The sequence below is a fragment of the Dipodomys spectabilis genome, unplaced genomic scaffold (assembly GCF_019054845.1).
Source record: "Dipodomys spectabilis isolate Male_0828 unplaced genomic scaffold, ASM1905484v1 ptg000541l, whole genome shotgun sequence".
In the NCBI taxonomy this organism is placed as follows: domain Eukaryota; kingdom Metazoa; phylum Chordata; class Mammalia; order Rodentia; family Heteromyidae; genus Dipodomys; species Dipodomys spectabilis.
Window position 1 is genome coordinate 318005 of NW_024871218.1, and position 20836 is coordinate 338840.

Below are 20836 nucleotides of genomic sequence, written 5' to 3' on the forward strand. Positions count from 1 at the left end.
CGCTCTACCACTGAGCCACCTTCCCAGCCCCCTCCAGGAACTTTGAAAATCAGGAACAGAAAGAATGTGCCTAAACTTAATGAGGTTTTTTTATATATATATATGAAAAATACACGTTACTATATATGGATGTATGACAAACCTATACTCAACACAATAAATAGGGGAAAAACAAATATTTTCCTCAGTCAGGAAATGAGACAAGGGTGCTTTTATTCAATATGATACTGGAATTCCTAGCCTAGCCAGAGCAATAAGGAGGAAAAAGAAAAGGGATTCAAATAGGAAGAAATCAAATTACCCTTATATGCAGATGAGAAAATCCTGTGCTTGACAGACCCAGACAGTGCCAAAAAGGCAGTGATGTGCTCAATAAATCACACAGGGTATCAATCACACCACAGGATATCAACACTTTCCACACGCCAAAAATGAACAGGCTGAACAGGAGACTAGGAAAACAATTCCATTCATGATAGCCTCAAAAATAATAAAAATATATACACATTAACTTAAAGTCCTTTACAAAACGTGTAAAACCTCGGGGCTGGGAAGGTGGCTCAGTGGTAGAGTGCTTGCCTTGCATGCATGAGGCCCTGGGTTCGATTCCTCAGCACCACATAAGCAGAAAGAAAAAAGCTGAAAGTGGTGCTGTGGCTCAAGTGGTAGAGTGCTAGCTTTGAGCTGAAGAGCTGAGGGACAGCGCCCAGGCCCAGAGTTCAGGCCCCACGACCGGACCCCCCTCCCTCCCCACCCCCCCCCCAAAAAAAAATCCTGTAAAATCTAGAAGGAGCGAGATGCCGGATCACTCCTGTCATCCTAGCTACTTAGGAGGATGAAATCTGAGGATCACGGTTTGAAGCCAGCACCAGCAAGAAAGTTCCTGAGATTCTTATCTCCAAGTTAACCACCAGAAATCCAAAAGTGATGCTGTGGCTCAAGTGGCAGAGCACTTGTCTAGAGCTGAAGAGCTCAGGGACAGCACCCATGCCCAGAGTTCAAGCTCCACAACCCACAAAAAACAAAGAAACCTAGAAGGATTTGAAGACACACCAGAAGATGGAACCACTTCCTGTTGGTGTGTGTGAGTTGGTGTGTGTGCGGGCGCGTGCACACACATGTGTATGCCTTCTAGTCCTGGGGCTTGAACTCAGAACCTGGACACTGTCCCTGAGCTGCTTTTGCTCAACTAGCACTTTACCACTTGAGCCACAGCACCACTTCTGGCCTTTTCTGTTTATGTGGTGCTGAGGAATGGAACCCAGGGCTTCATGCATGCTAGGCGAGCGCTCTACCGCTGAGCCACCTTCCCTGCCCTCTTGCTTTGCTCTACCACTTGAGCCACAGCTCTACTCTGACAGATCTTATTTTTCGTGCAGGTCCTGGACTTGAACTAAAGGTTAGATAGAGGTCTAGTATCTGAGCGTAGCCCCACTTTCCACTTCCGCTGTTTGCTGGCAAACTGGAGAGGAGTCTCTTGGACCTCCACCTTCTGCGGAGTTAGGGTTACAGGTGTAAGCCACTGGAGTCTGGCTCCACTGATACTTTCACACAATTGCTTCTAGGTGACACCTCTTTGGATTTACTTTGTAACTGGGGCTTGAATTCAGGGTCATGGTGACCATTACTCTGAGGGGACTATGCTGTGTCCACTCAAGGATTAACCACCCACAATACTGAGATTGCAAAAACAATGAAGGCAGGTCCTACAGGGGTGGATGGGCCAGGGAGAAGGATCCTACCCTAAGAACACTGGCTGTGGGCAGTAAACATCTCTTTGGAGCCATTTATCTGCAGGAAGAGAGAGGAAAAAAAAAACAAACCAGCACACAGGGCCAAGGAAGCTGTTCTTTGTTCTTGTTAAGTTTTATTGGCATCCCATTCATCTCTTTACAGAAGACGCAGCCCACACCTAGAACACAGACCTCTGGAGAAGGGCGTGCTCCCTCAAGCCAGTCAGGGTGCAGGCAGTCCTGGGGAGGGGCCGAGTGGCCAGGGCTCAACTGAGAAGGTGGGTAGCTAGGGGGGAGGGGGGAAGCTAGGTGGGGAGGAGAAGGTCTGCTAACCTAGGACACCACAATCCTAAAAGGAGCGCCTTCTAGAACAAAGGTCAAGTCGCTAGGACAGGTCTGCCAGGGCTCTCCTCTCCTTGGAGAGTAGGTGCACATCTAATGGGAGTTCTGAAATGTGGAGCAGTAGGGGAAGGGAGGAAATAAGAATTTCGAGTTTTGAAATAACAACCATTTATCCATTGCACGTACAACTGTATTATGCAAATCAACCTTTTGGAAAATTTAGACAGAAGGAAACTGTCTAGTTCAATTTTCCCTCTGGAGAGATGAAAAGCTTTTTGGCTCTTAAGTCTTTGATAAAAGGCGTACATGATTCTTGTGTCTACTGTACAGAATACTGCCACTAGCTGGATTTCCAAATGCTGCATCTCTAACACTGCCATCCAGACAGGGTCCAACCCTCCACACCTTACACATGCCTGTATTACAGGGCCTGACACACATGATCCACAAATTCCTCACGCTAATTTATAATTTTTAATTGGTTGCATATATTAACATGTACTATAAGATTCTTTTCTAAGAAGCATTACATAATAAATGGATACTGTAAAAAGATCTGATTAGTTAAAAGTAACAAGCATTAACAGATACATACAAAACTCAGTCTGATCAGACTGGGTGTAAGCCTGTAAATGAAGCGTGGGCACCGGCCTTCCCAAGGGGGCCTTCGGCAGGGAGGATGGGGTCAGGGATAACAAGACCGTTAAAAAATCAGATCACTAATTAGAGAGATTCGCTGTGAACAGTCCTCTCGCTTTCCAATGGACAAGAAGAGCAAGCTCACTGCTGACCAGCCAGACTGGGGTCTGCAGCCACATCGGGGGGCGACTGACCAGGAGCCCCGCAGGCCTGTGCTGCAAGTTTGCTTGTGTGTGTGTGTGTGTGTCTGTGTGTGTACTATGACGTGGGCATGTGTGGATGGAGGACAACTGTGTTTGGTGGGATTTCTTTTGGCAGCTGGATGTGAGAGGTTGCTTTCTGCTCTGTTTACAGGAGGGAGGCTTGTGTTTGAAGGCTTGTGTGTGTTCTTGGTTTGTTTACAGGAGGGAGGGCTTATGTTTGAAGGCCTGTGTGTGTGTTCTTGGCTTGTGAAGGACTCTGTGCTCAGTGCTCACTGCCTCTTCAGCAACTGCAGCTCTCGGCTGAGGCCTTGGCCCGGTCGTTCTTGTCCAGTTTGATGGGTTCAGGAAATTCATTGTACAGCTCCACCTCTGTCTCCTAGACAGCGAGAAAAAAAGGCTAGTCACCTCTGGCCTTTCTGACAAGCAGCACAGCACAGAGAAGGGACAGAGTGGGCCCACCCTGGATGCAGAGCAGGCCACCTGGTGATGACAAATCCAGGTAGAAGGAGCCCCTGTCTACGCTGAGTAGCCAGGGACAAGCTGCCTGATGCTCCTGCCCAGAGTATGGCCTGGTGACCCGAAGACCATGTCCTGCTCCCACATGTTCATGGATGGTTGGCCCACAGAGTTGCCAATACAGGTTGGCTCACACCTGTAATCCTAGCTACTCAGGAGGCTGAGAAATGAGGATCATAGTTTGAAGCTAGCTGGGGCAGGAAAGCCAATGAAACAAATGAATAACCAAAAAGCCAGAAGTAGAGCTGTGGCTCAAGTGGTAGAGCACTAGCCTTGAGCAAAAGAAGTTCACAGACAGTGCCCAAGTCCCAAGTTCAAGCCTAGGACCAGTACAAAAAACAGAACAGTTTGCCATAGTCTGGATTCTGGACTTCTCTCAAGGACTAGGCCAGCCTGGGACAGGATTCCCATATGGTGCCGGCTGCAGCTTGGCTTCTGAGTCTCTTGGACCCAGTCCCAGTCTCCCCTGTCCTCACCTCCCACTTGTTTTCAGACTGATGGACAGCCACGGTCTTCCTTTCTCTTCCTAAGATTTAGAAGAGGTTTGTCTCCTGAGTGCTGCAGAATCAGGAACAGACCCCCTCTGGAGGGCATGGCTCCCGTGGGGAGCAGGGCTGCACCTCTGGGTGTGGCAGAACCGTGTGCATTATCAGGGAACTGGGTGATGTGCCAGTTGCTGCCTGCAGCCTTAGACACAAGTAGGGACTGTTTCTATTCTTGTTGGTCGTGGGGCCTGAACTCTGGGCCTGGGCGCTGTCCCTCAGCTCTTCAGCTCAAGGCTAGCACTCTACCACTTGAGCCACAGCGCCACTTCCATCTTTTTTTCTGCTTAAGTGGTACTGAGGAATTGAACCCATGGCCTCATGCATGCAAGGCAAACACTCTACCACTGAGCCACCTTCCCAGCTCTGTTCCTTTTCATTTAAAGCTCTCTCAGTGGCCAGGTTGCTGGTGGCTCATGCCTGTCATCCTAGTTATTCAGGAGGTTGAGATTTGAGGATTACAGTTCAAAGCCAACCTGGGCAGGAAAGACCATGAGATTCTTTTTGGGTACGGTCATGGGGCTTCAACTCTGTGCCTGGGCTCTGTCCCTCAGCTCTTCAGCTCAAGGCTAGCGCTCTATCACTTGAACCCCAGCGCCACTTCCGGCTTTTTTCTTTTTGCTTATGTGGTGCTGAGGAATCAAATCCAGGGCTTCAGGCATGCAAGGCAAGTGCTCTACCACTGAGCCACCTTCCCAGCCCAAGACCATGAGATTCTTATCTCCAATAAACCACTAGAAAACCCGAAGTGGTGCTGTGGCTCAAGTGGTAGAGCGCTAGCCTTGAGCTGAAGAGCTGAGGGACAGTGCCCACGCCCAGAGTTCAAGACCCACAACCAACAAAAAATAAATAAAAAATAGACAACATCTGGGAATACATATTTAAGGAAGATACAAGTTTTACTGTGGTATAGTTCATGAATTGTACAAACGTGATGTTAGTGTGTTTAAAGACTGAACGGTCACCACCCTCTGTATGGAACACCCATCATTCCAAAAAGAACCCCTGTGCTCACCTGTGACCGCCCCTCCCCCAAGCCATCATCAGTCCAGTTATGGGAGTGGCCTCCCTGGCCCTGCTCGGGGACTGCAGCCACAGCCTCCGGGTTGGTAAGCAAGGGCTCTGCCTCCAAGCCCCACTCCCGTCCTGAAGGGTCCCCCTCGCATCTTACCCGCTGGTGGCAACATTCACCAGCGTTTCATCTTTTTTTTTGCCAGTCCTGGGGCTTGAACTCAGGCCCTGGATGCCGTCCCTGAGCTTCTTCAGCTCAAGGCTAGCCCTCTACCACTGAGCCACAGAGCCACGTCTGGCCTTTCCTGTGTATGTGGTGCTGAGGAGTGGAACCCAGGGCTTTATGCATGCGAGGCGAGCGCTCCACCACTGAGCCCCCTTCCTTCCCACCTGTGCCTCAGAGTACCTACACCCGTTCTAGGCAAGGATCTGAAGTTTATGCTGCTCCTGCGGGGCCAGGGATGCCCCCAGGCAGCGGCTGTGCCTGCCCACTCCGCACAGAGGCAGAGGACAGCAGGAAAGGCCTCACAGGACCCAGGCTGCTGCAGCTGCATTCTGGACCGAAAGGTGCGAGGTGCACGCCACCCTGTCCCTGCGGTGTGCTGGGCAGCCTATGGGGACAGGTGCACCCCACAGAGACGCACGGGCTGCAGCTGGGGTGGAGGGGAGAAAACCGCAGAAACACAGATTTCAATAAAGTAGAAAGTAGTGCCAAGAAAAAGAAAAAGCTCAAAAAAAAGCATCCCAGGATTCGAATGGACATTTCCTGGGGTGAAGGGCATGTCCCAAGGTGACCTTTCTCATCCCATGTCCTAAACCCCAATAAAAACAAATTAACAAAAAAAAAAAAGAAAAAGAAAAAAAACACACAGATTTCAATAAAGTAGAAAAGAAAAAAAAAAACCCAGAAAATACAAGACAGCTAAAAAAAGAAATGCCAGGCAAGAAAAAAGATATAAGATAGAATGATGAAGTTGGATACCTGTAACCCTAGCTGCTCAGGAGGGTGAGATCTGAGGATCATGGATCACAGTCAGCCCAGGAATAAAGGCTGGAGAAACTCCATCTCTAGAATAATCAGCAAAAAGCCAGGCTACAGGTATGGCTCAGAAGTGACAGAGCACTGCAGGTCCTCAGGGTGGACTCAGTACAGGCAAACAACACGTACAACTGTGCCCTGACAGGAGCCGGGCCCCAGACCCCAGACTGTTTCCTTCTGAGACAGTACTGAGATTTGAATGCAAGGCCTAACATTTGCTAGGTTGGAGATCTACCACTTGAGCCACACCTCCACATCTAAAGGCTTTCAAATCAAGTCTGAGGGCTGGAAATGTGAATTCGTGGTAGAGTGCTTGCCTAGCGTGTATGAAACCCCAGGTTCAATTCTAGAGTATCAGCCGGGCGCTGGTGGCTCACGCCTGTAATCCTAGCTACTCAGGAGGCTGAGATCTGAGGATCGCGGTTCAAAGCCAGCCCGGGCAGGAGAGACCGTGAGACTCCTATCTCCAATAAACCACCAGAAAACCGGAAGTGGCGCTGTAGCTCAAGTGGTAGAGCGTTCGCCTTGAGCTGAAGAGCTGAGGGACAGTGCCCAGGCCCAGAGTTCAAGCCCCACGGCCGACAAAAAAAAAAAAAAAAAATTCTAGAGTACCAAATACACAGAAAAAGCTGGAAGTAGTATTGTAGCTCAAGTGGTAGAGTGCTGGCCTTGAGCAGAAGCTCAAGGACAGTGCCCAGGCCCAGAGTTCAAGCCCCAGGACTGGCAAAAAGAAAAAAGAAAACAAAACAAAACACCAAATCAAGTCTGTGTCCAAAGAGACACAGACATCGCCAGGAGAAACTAAGGGAACTGTACATGCATCCCAAAGTATGTGCACATGAAATACAACACAGGCCACGCCGGGCTGGGAAGGTAGCTCAGCGGTAGAGTGTATGCCTTGCAAGCATGAGGCCCTGGGTTTGATTCCTCAGCATCACATAAACAGAAAAAGCTGGAAGTGGCGCTGTGGCTCCAGTGGTAGAGCGCTAGCCTTGAGCTGAAGAGCTGAGGGACAGCGCCCAGACCCAGAGTTCAGGCCCCATGACTGGCAAAAAAAACAAAAAACAAAAAACACAGGCCACGCCGGCAGGACAGGGAAGATCTCTTATTCCATATGTTAGCAATAAAATGAAGGGCTATTCGAAAGGAAAAAAAAAGTATGTCCAAATATGCCCTGCTTTCTGGCCATAACTTTCTTTTTGTGAAAGGGCCTCCTGTGTAGCACTTTCTCAATTTTTCTCAGACAGTCTTAATAAATACCACAGGCTGGGCTGGAACTTGAGACCATCCCATGGAGCACAGGTGAACTCAACTTCAATTCCCCAGGCCCTGGTGAGAATTTTCAGGTGCGTTGTGGAGGCTAGTCAAGCAGAGAGACCCAAACAGCAGAGCTAGAATGGAACAGTGGCCACAAAGGGGAACTGGCAGGCCCGCACCTGGCGCGGCCGTCAGCAGCTGAGGACGCCCTCTGCTCGCTGGGAGGGAGGGAGGTGGAGAAACCAAACCCTCACACATGTGCTGTACTGTCTCTTCAACGAGGAAGCACCCCTCTCAGTCAAACAGCTTAGACCCCACAGAAACGTCAGCAGTGACACAAAGAAGCAGGGACAGCAAGGGCCAGAGAAACACTGACAGTGATGCCAGCCACCAAGGACGGGACTCCTAAGTGGCTGCATAAACTCTGAAAAGCCTGTGGGGTTACTCGTCAGGTGCAGGTCTGTGCTGCAGTCAGCACACACTTGTGTTTCCAGAGAGGTGCTGGGCGCTCGGGCGCAAGCCTCGCCAGGCAGGCTGTCACTTGTGTAGGCCCTCTTGTTCTCTGAGAACCGGTGCATCTGACCAGCCTGGTGTCCTGGACACAGCTGCCTTCTCTGCAGCCCAACACCTGCTGTGCCACGTGGGACGATGCTGGATGACCTGCTCTCACCTGCTCCAGCCCACCCTGCCTTCCTGTTACCTTGTCACGTGGAGCGCCAGGCTCCTTAATACAGTTGTTTTGGATTTTGCCTCTTGTTGGTCTTTCTTAACATGTATGTCCACCTCATGAAACCATCACAAATGCCCTGCAAAGGGCATGTTACAAAGGTGGGGAAATAGGAGCTCAGATGTAATTTTTAAAAGCTAGGTCTAAGGACTAATAGAATTAGTAATTGAATTTAAGTGTATCTCCTCCTTAAAGAGAAGCAGCAATTTGGAAAAGGGTTTTCTGATCTACTGGCATGAAAAGAAAGTAGCCTTGAGCAGATAAATTCAGGGACAGCACCCAGGCCCTGCGTTCCTGGGTTCGAGCCGCAGGCCCATGTTTTCACTGCACAGTCTTTAGATGACGCACAGAGCAGAACTTCTGGGACTCAGGCAGAGACTGCCTTTGACTTCCCAGAAACAGAGTTTCCTGGCTGCCCATGAGAGGGTGCTAGGAAAGATCACAAGCAAGGGCAGTAGTGTTGGGCCAGTGCCAGGCCGTCCTCACCAGAGGGTGCCAGACCACTGTGGAGACCTGGACACCTACCTGTTTAAGTGCATTCCTTGCGATCGTCTGGAACGCCTGCTCCACATTGATGGCCTCCTTGGCACTGGTCTCGAAATAGGGAATGTTGTTTTTGCTGTAGCACCAGGCCTGTGCCCTCTTCGTGGCCACCTGCAGGAAGAAGCAGGGCACCTGTGGACTAACACGAGCAGTGACAGCCTGTAGGTACACAGGCAAGTCAGACCTGGAATGAGGATGAGCAACAACCATGGAGATCTGCCAAGACTCGTGAGCTGGCTGTGAGGATCACAGATAGTGCCAGACTCAAGCGTGGGCAGCCTGTGCTACTGACCTCAGCTATGCTCACCTGTGGTTTGTGAAGGGAATAAAAGCCAGACCAAGACAGGAACCAGTGGCTCATGCCTATAATCCTAGTTATTCAGGAGGCTGAGATCTGAGGATCGTGGTTCAAAGCCAGCCTAAGCAGGAAAGTCTGTGAGACTCTTATCTCCCATCAACCATGAAAAAGCCAGAAGTGGAGCTGTGGCTCAAGTGGTAGAGCCCTAATCTTGAGCAGAAAAACCCAGGGACAGCACTCAGGCTCTGAGTTCATGAGTTCAAGCCCCAGGACTGGCACCCAAAAAAAAAAAAAAAAAAAAAAAAAAAGCCAGTTAGGAGGAACAGCACCATCTCATCTCCTGAACACTCCTGCCTGCTTGGCTGTGGACACCGGTGCTATGTACTCAAGTGACACATAATTTCGTAGCTTTCACACATCCTCATTCCTTTCCAATGCTAGCCCATTTCAGCCAAGAGACAAGTCTTAGAAAGGAGAAAATTAAGGGATTAGTGGTCAGAACTAAGCAGCTATAATTAGTAAAAGAATGTTTCCAACAAATACTGTTTGAAAATACACAAAAACCATTTAATTCAAAACCCACAGCAATCTTCTATTCCATTGATCTGTGCAGGCCACTGAGAGTGAGATCAAACTCCCTACTTCAGAGAGCAGCAACAGCTGGCAGCAGCAGCACTGCTGGAGGGGTGCTTCAGGGTCAGACACGGAGCCAGCATGGCCAGGCTTCTCAACGACCTCAAAGGATGGCCCTGGCCCAGGATGAGGGACTCTATCACCAAGAACCATCCAGAACCACCTAGCATGGCACTTACTTGTCTGTTTTCAAGGTCAATCTTGTTTCCCAACACAACAAAGGGGAAGTTTTCAGGATCCCGGGGACTGGCCTGGATGAGAAACTCATCTCTCCAGCTGTCAAGGGTCTTGAATGTGTTAGGGGCAGTCACATCAAACACCAGAACACAGCAGTCTGCACCTCTATAGAAGGCCACACCAAGAGACTGGAACCGTTCCTGACCAGCTGTGTCCCAGATCTGCAAGAAATAACAAACATTTCCAACTTGGAGGACGCTCTGCAGAGCAGCAGGTGCATCTGTGCTGGGGGGCCTGTAACAGCACACAGGCTGAAGGGGGGGGGGGTGGGCACCCACAAAGCTACAGGGTTCAGGACGCAGACCCCCACAGTGCAGCACCCTAAACAACCCTACCAAGTAAGCGCAGAGAGTATCTGAGAGTGTGACCTGGAGTCTGCTCTCTGGAGTGCTAGGAAGTAAGTTTTTATATACTGCCCTCCATGGGTAGCTATGTATGCTCTTATATGCTTATGTACCCTTATAACCCTGGGAATTCTCTAGGAATATTTGTTTGTTTCTGAGAACAATTTTGCTATGGAGCTTCGTCTGGCCTGGACCCTGGCCTCTTCCTGCCTCAGCTTCCCCAGTGCTGAGACTACAGGTATGGCTCCCACACCCAGCCTTTCTGGGGGAAACACAAACAAAAGGAGGTGATTTGTCACTGAATTGTACATTCACATCTATACATTTCAATAAAGTGAAGTTTGGTTTAAAAGTTCAGCATGCTTTATATTTTTTATAATCTTTTATATTATAATTCAATTATAAGCTGGGCACTGGTGGCTCACACCTGTAATCCTAGCTACTCAGGCAGCTGAGACCTGAGGATTATGGTTTGAAGCCAGCCTGGACAGGAATGTCTGTGAGATTCCTATCTTCAATTAACTACCAAAAAACTGGAAATAGAACTGTGGCACAAGGGGTATAACACTACTATGGAGCAAGAAAAGCTCAGAAACAGTGCCCAGGCCCTGAGTGCAAGCCCCAGAACCAGGACCAAACAACAACAAACCCTCTATTACAAAACAAAGCAATCACACACCCTGACAGAAATGGAATATCGCACAGGTCCTACTGACCAATGCAAATTGTTGCTTTCCAGTGCTAGGGTAGGTTCAAGAGCAACACTAGAGTTCCCCACTGCCTGACAGCCACCCAAACTGAGAAGACAGCTGTGGTAATACTAGGATGAGGTTATCAGAATAGGTGAGGCCAAACAGTCCTCTGCCTCAGAACACACATGCAGGTGAGACAGGGTCTGCAGGGGCAAGGCAGGATTGAGGAGCTACCAGTGATAGGGTCTTTGTGTTCACTCATGTTCTTCCTTGAGGATGTATATGTATGTATGCGTGAAAACAACCAGGGGACTAAGGTAGAGAAGAATCAAGAATTGGGTCACATAATGAAGTAGAAACAGCTCACTATTCCTGTGAAAGTATGCAAGTTTCATAAACGGAACTCAATCTAGACTTGGACACATTTTTCGGATATAAAGGACCCATGGCACCCTCTCCCATGTGGCCTCTCACAGGTCCAGTCTCAAATATTACGCTTTGCCGGTATTTCACACAGATCCCAAGAGCAGAGATAGGCGAGAACTGGTCGCTCTCAGCTGAGAACTAACTGACTACTAATAGAAAAGGCAAAGAGTGAAATGAAAAGGAAAAGCTGAGAAGTTGAGGGGCTATTCCTAATAAGCTCAAAATAATTTAACTTCAAAGTTATACCCGGGCGCAGGTGGCTCACGCCTGTCATCCTAGCTACTCAGGAGGCTGAGGTCTGAGGATGTGGTTCAAAGCCAGCCCAGGCTGGAAAGTCTATGAGACTCTTATCTCTAATAAACCACCCAGATAACAGAAAGTGTTGCTGTGGCTCAAGTGGTCGAGTGCTAGCCTTGAGCTGAAGAGCTGAGGGACAGTTCCCAGGCCCAGAGTTCAAGCCCTGTGACCAAAAAAAAAAAGATAAAGAAAGAAAAAAAAAGAAAGAAAGAAAAAGAAAAAAGTTACAAAAAGCATAATCCGGGCAGGGAATGTGGCTTAGTGGTAGAGCTAGCATGCATGAAGCCATGGGTTTGATTCCTCAGTACCACATACACAGAAAAAGCCAGAAGTGGCCCTGGGGCTTAAGTGATAGAGTGCTAGCCTTGAGCACAGAGAAGCTCAGAGACAGAGCCCAGGCCCTGGTATCAAGCTCTAGGATCTGGGGGGGGGGGAGAGAAGCATAACCCTCTGTCTACTGTGATCTTTTTAATTTTTTGGGTAAGTGATGCTGGGGACGCAATCCAGTTTACAGTGTGTGCCAGGCAAACATTTTACCTCTGACCAATGTCCCTAAGAGAAATATTCATTATTTTTTTACGTTTAAAATTATACAAGCCACGCCGGGCGCCGGTGGTTCACGCCTAGCTACTCAGGTAGCTGAGATCTGAGGATCATAGTTCAAAGCCAGCCTGGGCAGGAAAGTTTGTGAGACTCTTATCTCCATTTACCACCAGAAAACCAGAAGTGGTGCTGTGGCTCAAGTGGTAGAGTGAGCAAAAAAGTGGTAGAGTGAGCAAAAAAAGCAAAAAGAGCTCAGGGGCAGTGCCCAGGTCAGGAGTTCAAGCCTCACTGACAAAAGAAAAAGAAAAAAAAAAAAAAAAGATTGTATATATTATATATCCACTCACGATTCTGATAGGACAATTTTCTTTTTTTGGATAAGGCTGTGTTCCATGCATGCTAAGTACACATCTGCCATGAGCTATGCTCCTAGGCCTGATGTGACAAATACCACACTACCACCAATAATACCCAGATGGGCACTGTGGCTGAAGTTTGTAACCCTAGCTAGCTGGGAAGATCCAAGTGGAGCCTCATAGTTAAAGAACTCATGAACACTGTGTCTCAAGCAATGGTTGGAACAATGGTGCCTGCCAGTGACCCCTTTCGGGCGTGCAGTGCCTCAGTGCAGCGGTGTACATCTGTCCCCAGAGACACGAAGAAGCACAAGTAGGAGCACTGTACCTCAGGCCAGCCTGGGAATAAAGCTCCCAAGTCACAAATAATCGATGGGGGTGCCAGTGCTTCACAGTTGGAAAACCTAGTCACTCAGGAGGCTGAGATCTGAGAATTGTGGTTCAAAAAGCCAGCCTGGGCAGAAAAGTACATGAGACTCCAATTAACTACCAAAATCTGGAGATGGGGCTGTGGTTTAAAGTGGCAGAGATCTAGCTTTGGGCACCAAAGTTCAGGGGCAGTAACCAGGCCCTGAGTTCAAACCCATGACCAAAATAAATAAATAATAAATAATCAAGCAAAGGGATCAGGGACTGGGCTTGTCTAGCATGAGTGCTTCTCAAACATGCTTGACGCCCTCGGTTTAATTCTCTGTACCTTGTGGAAAAGAGAAAAACAAAGCCTAGTTATACTTAAATTTCACAAAATTTTAGTATTCTTTATCTTGAAATTCAAATTTATAGAGCTGGGATATCACCAGTAGTGGAATGTGTTTAGCATGCATAAGGTCCTGCAGTAAATCTCCAGCATGACACACATAGAAGATCTAACTTAAACTGTGCCTTCACTTAAAAGAATGGAGGGCTGGGTGCAGGTGGCTCACACCTGTCATCCTAGCTACTCAGGAGGCTGAGATCTGAGGATGGTAGTTCAAAGCCAGCCCGGGTAGGAAAGTCCATGAGAGTCTTATCTCCAATAAACCACTAGAAAACAGGAAGTGGTGTGGTGACTCAAGAGGTAGAGCGCTCGCCTTGAGCTGAAGGATAGCGCCCAAGCCCAGAGTTCAAGCCCCATGACCAACCAAAAAAAAAAAAAAGAATGGAGAAATGGGGTGAGGCGGTGATGGAGTGGGAGGCTGTCTGGGATACGCTGTGTAAAGAAGCCACAGTGAGACCCTCCATCTACTAGTTGTGTATGCTAATAAAAACAGAAACAAGGTCTGGGAAGGTGGTTCAGTGGTAGAGTGCTTGCCTTGCATGCATGAGGCCCTGGGTCCGATTCCTCAGCACCACAAAAGCAGAAAAAGCTGGAAGTGGTAGAGTGCCAGCCTTGAGCTGAAGAGTAGGGGACAGCACCCAGACCCAGAGTTCAGGCCCCACTACCAAGAAAAACAAAAAACAAAACAAACAAACAAACGCAGAAACAAGAAAAATCTGGGTGTCTAGAATTGCATCTAGTAATTCCATCTGTAGGATATCTATATGCCTTACACATGAATGTAACAGTCAAGTCTGGGCAACAAAGAGGAAAAATGCCTAAGTATTTTAAGTTTATTATTAGATAAGCTAACAAGGTGTGGCTAGCACTAGTGTACAATGGCTTACCTGCATGGTAACTAGTCTGTCATCCACCATCACCTCCTTGGTCAGAAAGTCTGCTCCTATTGTGGCTTTGTACTGGTTACTGAACTTCTTGTTCACATACTGGTTCATGAGTGATGTCTTACCCACACTGAAATTGGAGAAAGCCCACAAGTTTAAGTAAAAAATCCAAACTGAACCAAACCAAACGAACAATGAAAACCAACTTTGAAGCTGGGCCCCAGTGGCTCATACCTATAATACTAGCTATTGAGGAGGCTGAGATCGGAGGATGGCCTTCAAAGCCAGCCCAGGCAGAAAAAGTCTGTGAGACTCTTATACAATTAACAACCAGAAAACCAGACGTGGTAGAGCGCTAGCCCTGAGCGAAAGAGCTCAAGGTCAGAGCCTAGGCCCTGAGTTCAAGCCCCACAAATGACCAATAAATAACTAAAATAAAATAAATAAAACCACTTGTGACACCTGCAACTTTAAAAGAAAACCTGAGCCGGGCTCCAGTGGCTCACGCCTGTAATCCTAGCTACACAGGAGGCTGAGATCTGAGGATCACGGTTCAAAGACAGCCCAGGCAGGAAAGTCTGTGAAACGCTTATCTCCAATAAACTACTAGAAAACTGGAAGTGGTGCTATGGCTCAAGTGGTAGAGTGCTAGCCTTGAGCTGAAGTGTGCAGGGACAGTGCCTAAGCCCTGAGTTCAAGCCCCAGGACTGATAAAAAAAAAAAAGAAAGAAAGAAAGAAAGAAAGAAAAAAAAACCTGCTCAAAAGTAAACAGGACTCAAAAAACAAAGGACCTCGTCTTACTTTGTCCTATTGTTTTTAGATGACTCTATGTTCTTGACTCCATATATGGAATACACATGTGCTTTTCTGAGGGAAACTAGGAGGAGGCACAGAACCAGAGCACAACAGAGGGGCCCATCAGCTTGTACTGGACACGGATGAAAATGAACGAAGCAACTCAAAGGCAGCGATGGGAGGAAGGGAATGAGAGGGAAAGAGGGAACAGGTCACACTAAGGAAAGAAATGCACATATCACCCAGTGTGGAAGAAATAGTTGTACTGTCAAAGCTCGTAAAATTCACAAACTTGATAGACCACGATCATGACAATTTGCCTGATGAAGGTTAGAATGTGTGTGTGTGGCTTAGCTAAGAATCACTATCCCATAGTATTGTGAAGTTTATGTAATCACTTAATCTCAATAAAGAAATTTTAAAAAAAGAAAGGAAAGGACAGGAAAAGGCAAAGAAAACCTGCTCATCTTGACTGAGAACTAGGAACTTCCCCACAGCAGAGGGCAGCACCAGATGTGTGTTAGCACCACACATTGGGAGCTGTGTACTGTCCTGGGTGTGCTTAGGGGTGTAGCTCAGTAGCAGTGATCGCCTAGCACTCTCCAGACCCAGGACTCCATCCCTAACACTGCAAAACAAATGTTACATGTGGAATAGCTGTTTACAGTTTTAATAGAGGCAACTCAGAAGAGAGTAGTTATCATTCTTTTTTTTCCCTTTCAAAAATGTCAACATCAGAAGATGCTCACTCCTAAAGGAAGCTCAAGAATAAGAGCTATTCCAAAATGATCACCACTTTCTCCACTTAGTGGCTGTACTCAGTTTGGTGAAGTAACAACAAGAGGAAGGCACTGGCTTTGAACAGAAACACGTGCCACACCAGCCGACATGCTGCTTCAAGTTTAAAAACCCAACAGAGAAAACAAGTTATGTAATCAAATCACAATCTAACTCAAAGCAAGCAAGCTCTTCTGAGCCAGGACCTGCAATCCCAGCAGTAGTCAGGAGGGTGAGGTAGAAGGCTTATAATTTGTTCAAGGCCAGCATGGGTTATCTATCAGGATTTGTTCTTCTTTTTTTTCCTTTGGTGTTGGTCATGGGGCTTGAACTCTGGGCTTGGGCGCTGTCCCTCAGTTCTTCAGCTCAAGGCTAGAGCTCTACCACTTGAGCCATAACCCCACTTCCGGTTTTCTGGTTCTAAGTCTCACGGAGTTTCCTGCTTAGGCTGGGTTTGAACCTCAATTCTCAGATCTCAATCTCCTGAGTACCTAGGATTACAGGTGTGAGACACAGGTGCCCAGCTCTTTTATTTATTAAAAAAAAAAAAAAGAATGGTAAGGAAATGAAGGAAAGGATGGATGCAGGAAGAAAAGAAGGAAGGTAGGAAAGGATGGATTGGAGAACTCTACCAAAGAAATTATTCAGTAACAAAACATCAAGAGGGAGTGTGAGCCAGGCGCCGATGGCTCACACCTGTAATCTTAGCTACTCAGGAGGCTGAGATCTGAGGATCGAGATTCAAAGACAGCCCAGGCAGGAAAGTCTATGAGACATTTTCTTTTTAATTGTGAAAATACCATACAGAGGGGTTACAATTACATGAGCAAGGTAATGAGTACATTTCTTATCAAGCATTGTTGCTCTTGCTTTGTTTCTTCTCATCTGTTCCCGTTCCCGTTCCCGTTCCCATTTCCACCCCCACCACCCCCACCCCCGTCCCGTGAGACTCTCATCACCAATAAACCACCAGAAAACTAGAAGTGGTGCTGTGGCAAGCGGTAGAGCGCTTGCCTTGAGCTGAAGAGCTGAGGGATAGTGCCCAGGCCCAGAGTTCAAGCCTCACAACTGACCAAAAAAAGAAAAGAAAAGAAAAAAAGAGGGAGGGAGGTGGGGGGGAGGGGTTGGTAAGATGAGGTTTTGAAGATGGTGATAATTTTTTAAAGATCTTCTTAAGCCAGGTGCCAGTGGCAAGCCTGTCATCCTAGCTACTCAGGAGGCTGAGATCTGAGGATCACGGTTCAAAGCCAGCCTGGGCTGGAAAGACCTGAGACTCTTATCTCCATCAAACCACTAGAAAACTGGAAGTGGTGCTTTAGCTCAAGCGGTAGAGCATCTGCCTTGAGCTGAAGAGAGCAGGGACATGGGCTGGGAAGGTGGCTCAGTGGTAGAGTGCTTGCCTTGCATGCTCGAGGCCCTGGGTTCGATTCCTCAAAACCACATTAAAAAAAAGCCGGAAGTGGCACTGTGGCTCAAGTGGTAGAGCACTAGCCTTGAGCTGAAGAGCTGAGGGACAGTGCCCAGGCCCAGAGTTCAAGCCTCAGGACAAAAAAAAAAAGAGTCTTCTTTATACCACCACTACCAGCACTGAACTTGCGGGGAAACACTCTGTACATAATGGAGCAAGAAGGGCCTGGTGGTTCTTTTTAGGCCAATACAGGGCCCCAAGCAGTCTCTGTGAATCCTGACATTAGCAGGAAAGGGAAACACATACTGAAGTCCTCTCACTCGTCTAAGGATGGACACATGCTGATTTTGTAAAGCTTCCTCAGACAATTTAAATTAACTGAATCAAGCTGGGACTGGTGGCTCAGGCGTGTAATCCTAGCTACTAAGGAAGCTGAGATCTGAGGATCACAGCTCAAAGCCAGCCCAGGCAGGGCAGGAAAGTCCAGGAGACTCTTATCTCCAATAACCTCCACCCGCTGCGCACCAGAAAACCAGAAGTGGTGCTATGGCTCAAGTGGTAGAGCGCTAGCCTTGAGCACAAAAAGGTTCAGGGACAGTGCCCAGGCCCTGAGTTTAAGCTCCAGGACTGGCAAAAAAATAAACGGAGAGAGCATTTTTGGAGATAGGGTCTCTGTTGTGCAGCCTGGCCTGTGTCCAAGTAATTTGCCAGCCTCAGCTTCCCAAGTAGATGGGACTATATCTGCATACTTTCATTCTTGGCTTATTTTTAATGTCTGTCTCATGGAAATCAAAGCCACCACGGGCCAAGTGAGACACTAAGTCTGGAAAGGCTGCCAGACAATATTGAAGAGCTACTAGTTAATTACTGGTTAATGGCAGATCTAGACTCAGAACCCAGTCCCCTCTCCCGGACTCTTCCACAGGAGAAGGGTAACAAGTGCATGGGAAAGTAGGCAGTATGCCAGAGCCAACAGGACTCCTTAGTCTGGCCAGCTTGGAGGAAAGGAGAGTTATGAAAATAACCATTTGTCAAGTTCCAACAGCAACCCCACACACTGCAAAGAATGCAAATTACATTTCAAAGGAGAACACTCAAGTTTCCACTACATCCCAAACTGAAGGGAAGAGAGGCCCAGAGCAGGACAAGGCTCCAAACCAACCTTACAGCTCAAATTCTTGAGAAACACTTACCCTGAATCTCCCAGGATGATGACCTTCAGCAACACCTTCTTCCTAGAGGTCATCCTTCAGACTACAGGAGGAGAGGAGAACACAGTGAGCTGATGGAAACATCGGGGAAGAAGCACCTTTGCTGTATCTATTCTAGGCAGCCCCAGAGCAGGTTCCGGAGCCGTCTGGGGGGTCTTCTACTAGAACCCCTAAGACCTGGATAAAGAAGAGGGCCTCTAGCAGGGTGCCAGTGGCTATAATCCCAGCTACGCAGTTGGCTGACTGAGATCTGAAGATCAAGGTTTGAAACTAGCCCACCAGGAGGGAAAGTCTGTTAAGACTCTTATCTACAATTAACTACCAAAATGACAGAAGCATAGGTGTGGCTCAAGTGGTAGAGTGCCAGCCTAGAGCTGAAGAGCTGAGGGACAGCGCCCAGGTCTGGAGCTCAGGCCCCACAACCCACAAAGAACAAAAACAACAACAAAAAACTATTCGTTAGGGCTGGGAAGGTGGCTCAGTGGTAGAGTGCTTGCCTTGCATGCATGAGGCCCTGGGTTCGATTCCTCAGAACCACATAAGCAGAAAAAGCGGGAAGTGGCACTGTGGCTCAAGTGGTAGAGCACTAGCCTTGAGCTGAAGAACTGAAGGACAGAGCCCAGGCTCAGAGTTCAGGCCCCACGACTAAAAAAACAAAACAAAAAATTATTAACAGCTATTTTTGTTTGTGTCAGTTATGGGGTTTGAACTCAGGGTCTGAGCACTGGACTCTTTTTTGCTCAAGGATAGTATTCTATCACTTGAGCTACAGAGCTACTACTGGTTTTCTGGTGTTTAATTGGAGCTAAAGAGCCTCACAAACTTTCCTGCCCATGTTGGCTTTGAACCATGATCCCCAGATCTCAGTCTCCTGAGTAGCTAGGATTACAGGCCTGAGCCACCAGTGCCCAGCACAATTATTTTATTATACTTTTTTTTGTGTGCACTCTGGCACTGGGGCTTAAACTCAGGGCCTTGTATTGTTTGGCTTTTACACTCATGTCTGGTGTTCTACCATTTGAGCCAAATCTCCACTTCTGGCTTTTTGCTGGTTATTTGTAGGTAAGTCTTTCAGGAACTGGACACCAGTGGCTCACACCTGCAACCTAGCTACTTAGGAGGGTGAGATCTGAGAATTGAGGTTTAAAGCCTGCCAGAGCAGGAAACTCTGGGAGACTTATCTTCAATAAACTACTCAAAAGAGCCAGAAGTGGCGCTGTGGCTCAAGTAGTAGTGCACTTGCCTTGAACAAAAAGAATCTCAGGGACAGTACCCAAGCCCAGAGTTCAAGCCCCGGGACCAACCTTCCCTCCTCTCCCCCACCCCCACCCCAAAGACTCTTAGATTTGCCTGCTTGGCTGGCTTTAATCCATGATCCTCAGATCTCAGTCTCCTGAGTAGCCAGGATTACAGGTGTCAGCTACCAGTGCCTGGCTGGTCGCTATTAATTTCTGCACCAAACACAGGTGACCAGATGACAGAGCAGAGTCCAATAGGAAAGAGAATGAGAGCAGGTTACAGAGAGGCATTTCGATACTGCTGCCAGCTGTCTGTCCACAGGCAGTAGGGCACAAAACTACAAACCCAAAGCATTAGCTCTGACTGCAGCCTTCCCCTTCCTCACTTCCCCAGGATCAGACTAGGAGCAAACTGATTTCTTAGATTCAGCCCACACCTGGAAGCAGGTGGTAGCAGGCTGGTTGCAGTTGAGTGGGAGTTCTCGAAAGAGTCCACTCAGCAGAAGGCTCAGAAATCAGGGACACAGAGCCTGCCAAACCACCTGACTTGGTACTCCAGTTCCTCAGGGAGCAACTACCCCAGCCTGACTCTCAGGCTCTCCAGGGAGTCACCAAGCCCAAGGAAAGCCTGGGGTGGCTCATAGGTGTTTACAGCCCTAAACACTGAGATGCAACATCCTAATCAGGGCACAGGATCAGAAGTGTTATCTGCTCTTATTTAGCTCCCAAGTAAACAGTGGGAAAGTTAACCAAGGTTAAGTGCTGGTGTAGGGGAAAGGTACAGTTGTAACCCACAGACACTGCTCAGAAAATTGGGACACTGAGTCAAACTATAAACCTTGCATGATTTTTTTTCTTTGGTCGGTCATGAGGCTTGAACGCTGTTCCTCAAGCTCTTCGGCTCAAGGCTAGCACTCTTTGAGCCACAGCGCCACTCCCAGCTTTTTCTGTGTATGTGGTGCTGAGGAATCTTGCCCAGGGCCTCATGCATGTGAGGCAAGCGCTCTACCACTTAGCCACCTTCCCAGCCCACTTGCATGACTTTTGCCACTTCATTTTCTTGAGGAATTTCCCTAATTTTTTAATTGTGAAAATACCGTATAATAGAGGGGTTACATGGGAAAGATAATGAGTACATTTCTTATCAAGCATTGTTGCCTCCTCCTTTGTTTCCCCTTCCCATCTTCCCCTGCCCCCCAGAATTTCCCTAATTTACACTGTAATCACGACTGTGGTTGCTCATAGGCAGAGACTCCAAATGAGGAAACAAGACAAAAAAAATCTGAATAAACAAAGACATTTTAAAGTAAGAAGACTCAAGACAAAGATGTGAATTCTCCATTTAAAAAATAGCAGGGAGGGCTGGGAAGGTGGCTCAGTGATAAAG

At 47.9% G+C, this 20836-nt stretch overlaps 1 protein-coding gene across 2 annotated transcripts in view; it reads right to left on the minus strand.

The window, feature by feature from the left end:
• Positions 1 to 1845: 1845 nt before the first annotated feature.
• Rab7a (RAB7A, member RAS oncogene family) overlaps positions 1846 to 20836 on the minus strand; it is a 42835-nt gene continuing 23844 nt past the window's right edge. For both annotated transcript variants that reach the window (XM_042670332.1, XM_042670330.1), the window contains 5 exons: positions 18194 to 18254; positions 14023 to 14149; positions 9663 to 9881; positions 8535 to 8663; positions 1846 to 3293 (listed from right to left, as the gene is read on the minus strand). In XM_042670332.1, the coding sequence (XP_042526266.1) occupies positions 3198 to 3293; positions 8535 to 8663; positions 9663 to 9881; positions 14023 to 14149; positions 18194 to 18246 (624 nt within the window). In that variant the 5' untranslated portion in view covers positions 18247 to 18254 and the 3' untranslated portion in view covers positions 1846 to 3197. The remainder of the gene's footprint in view (positions 3294 to 8534; positions 8664 to 9662; positions 9882 to 14022; positions 14150 to 18193; positions 18255 to 20836) is intronic.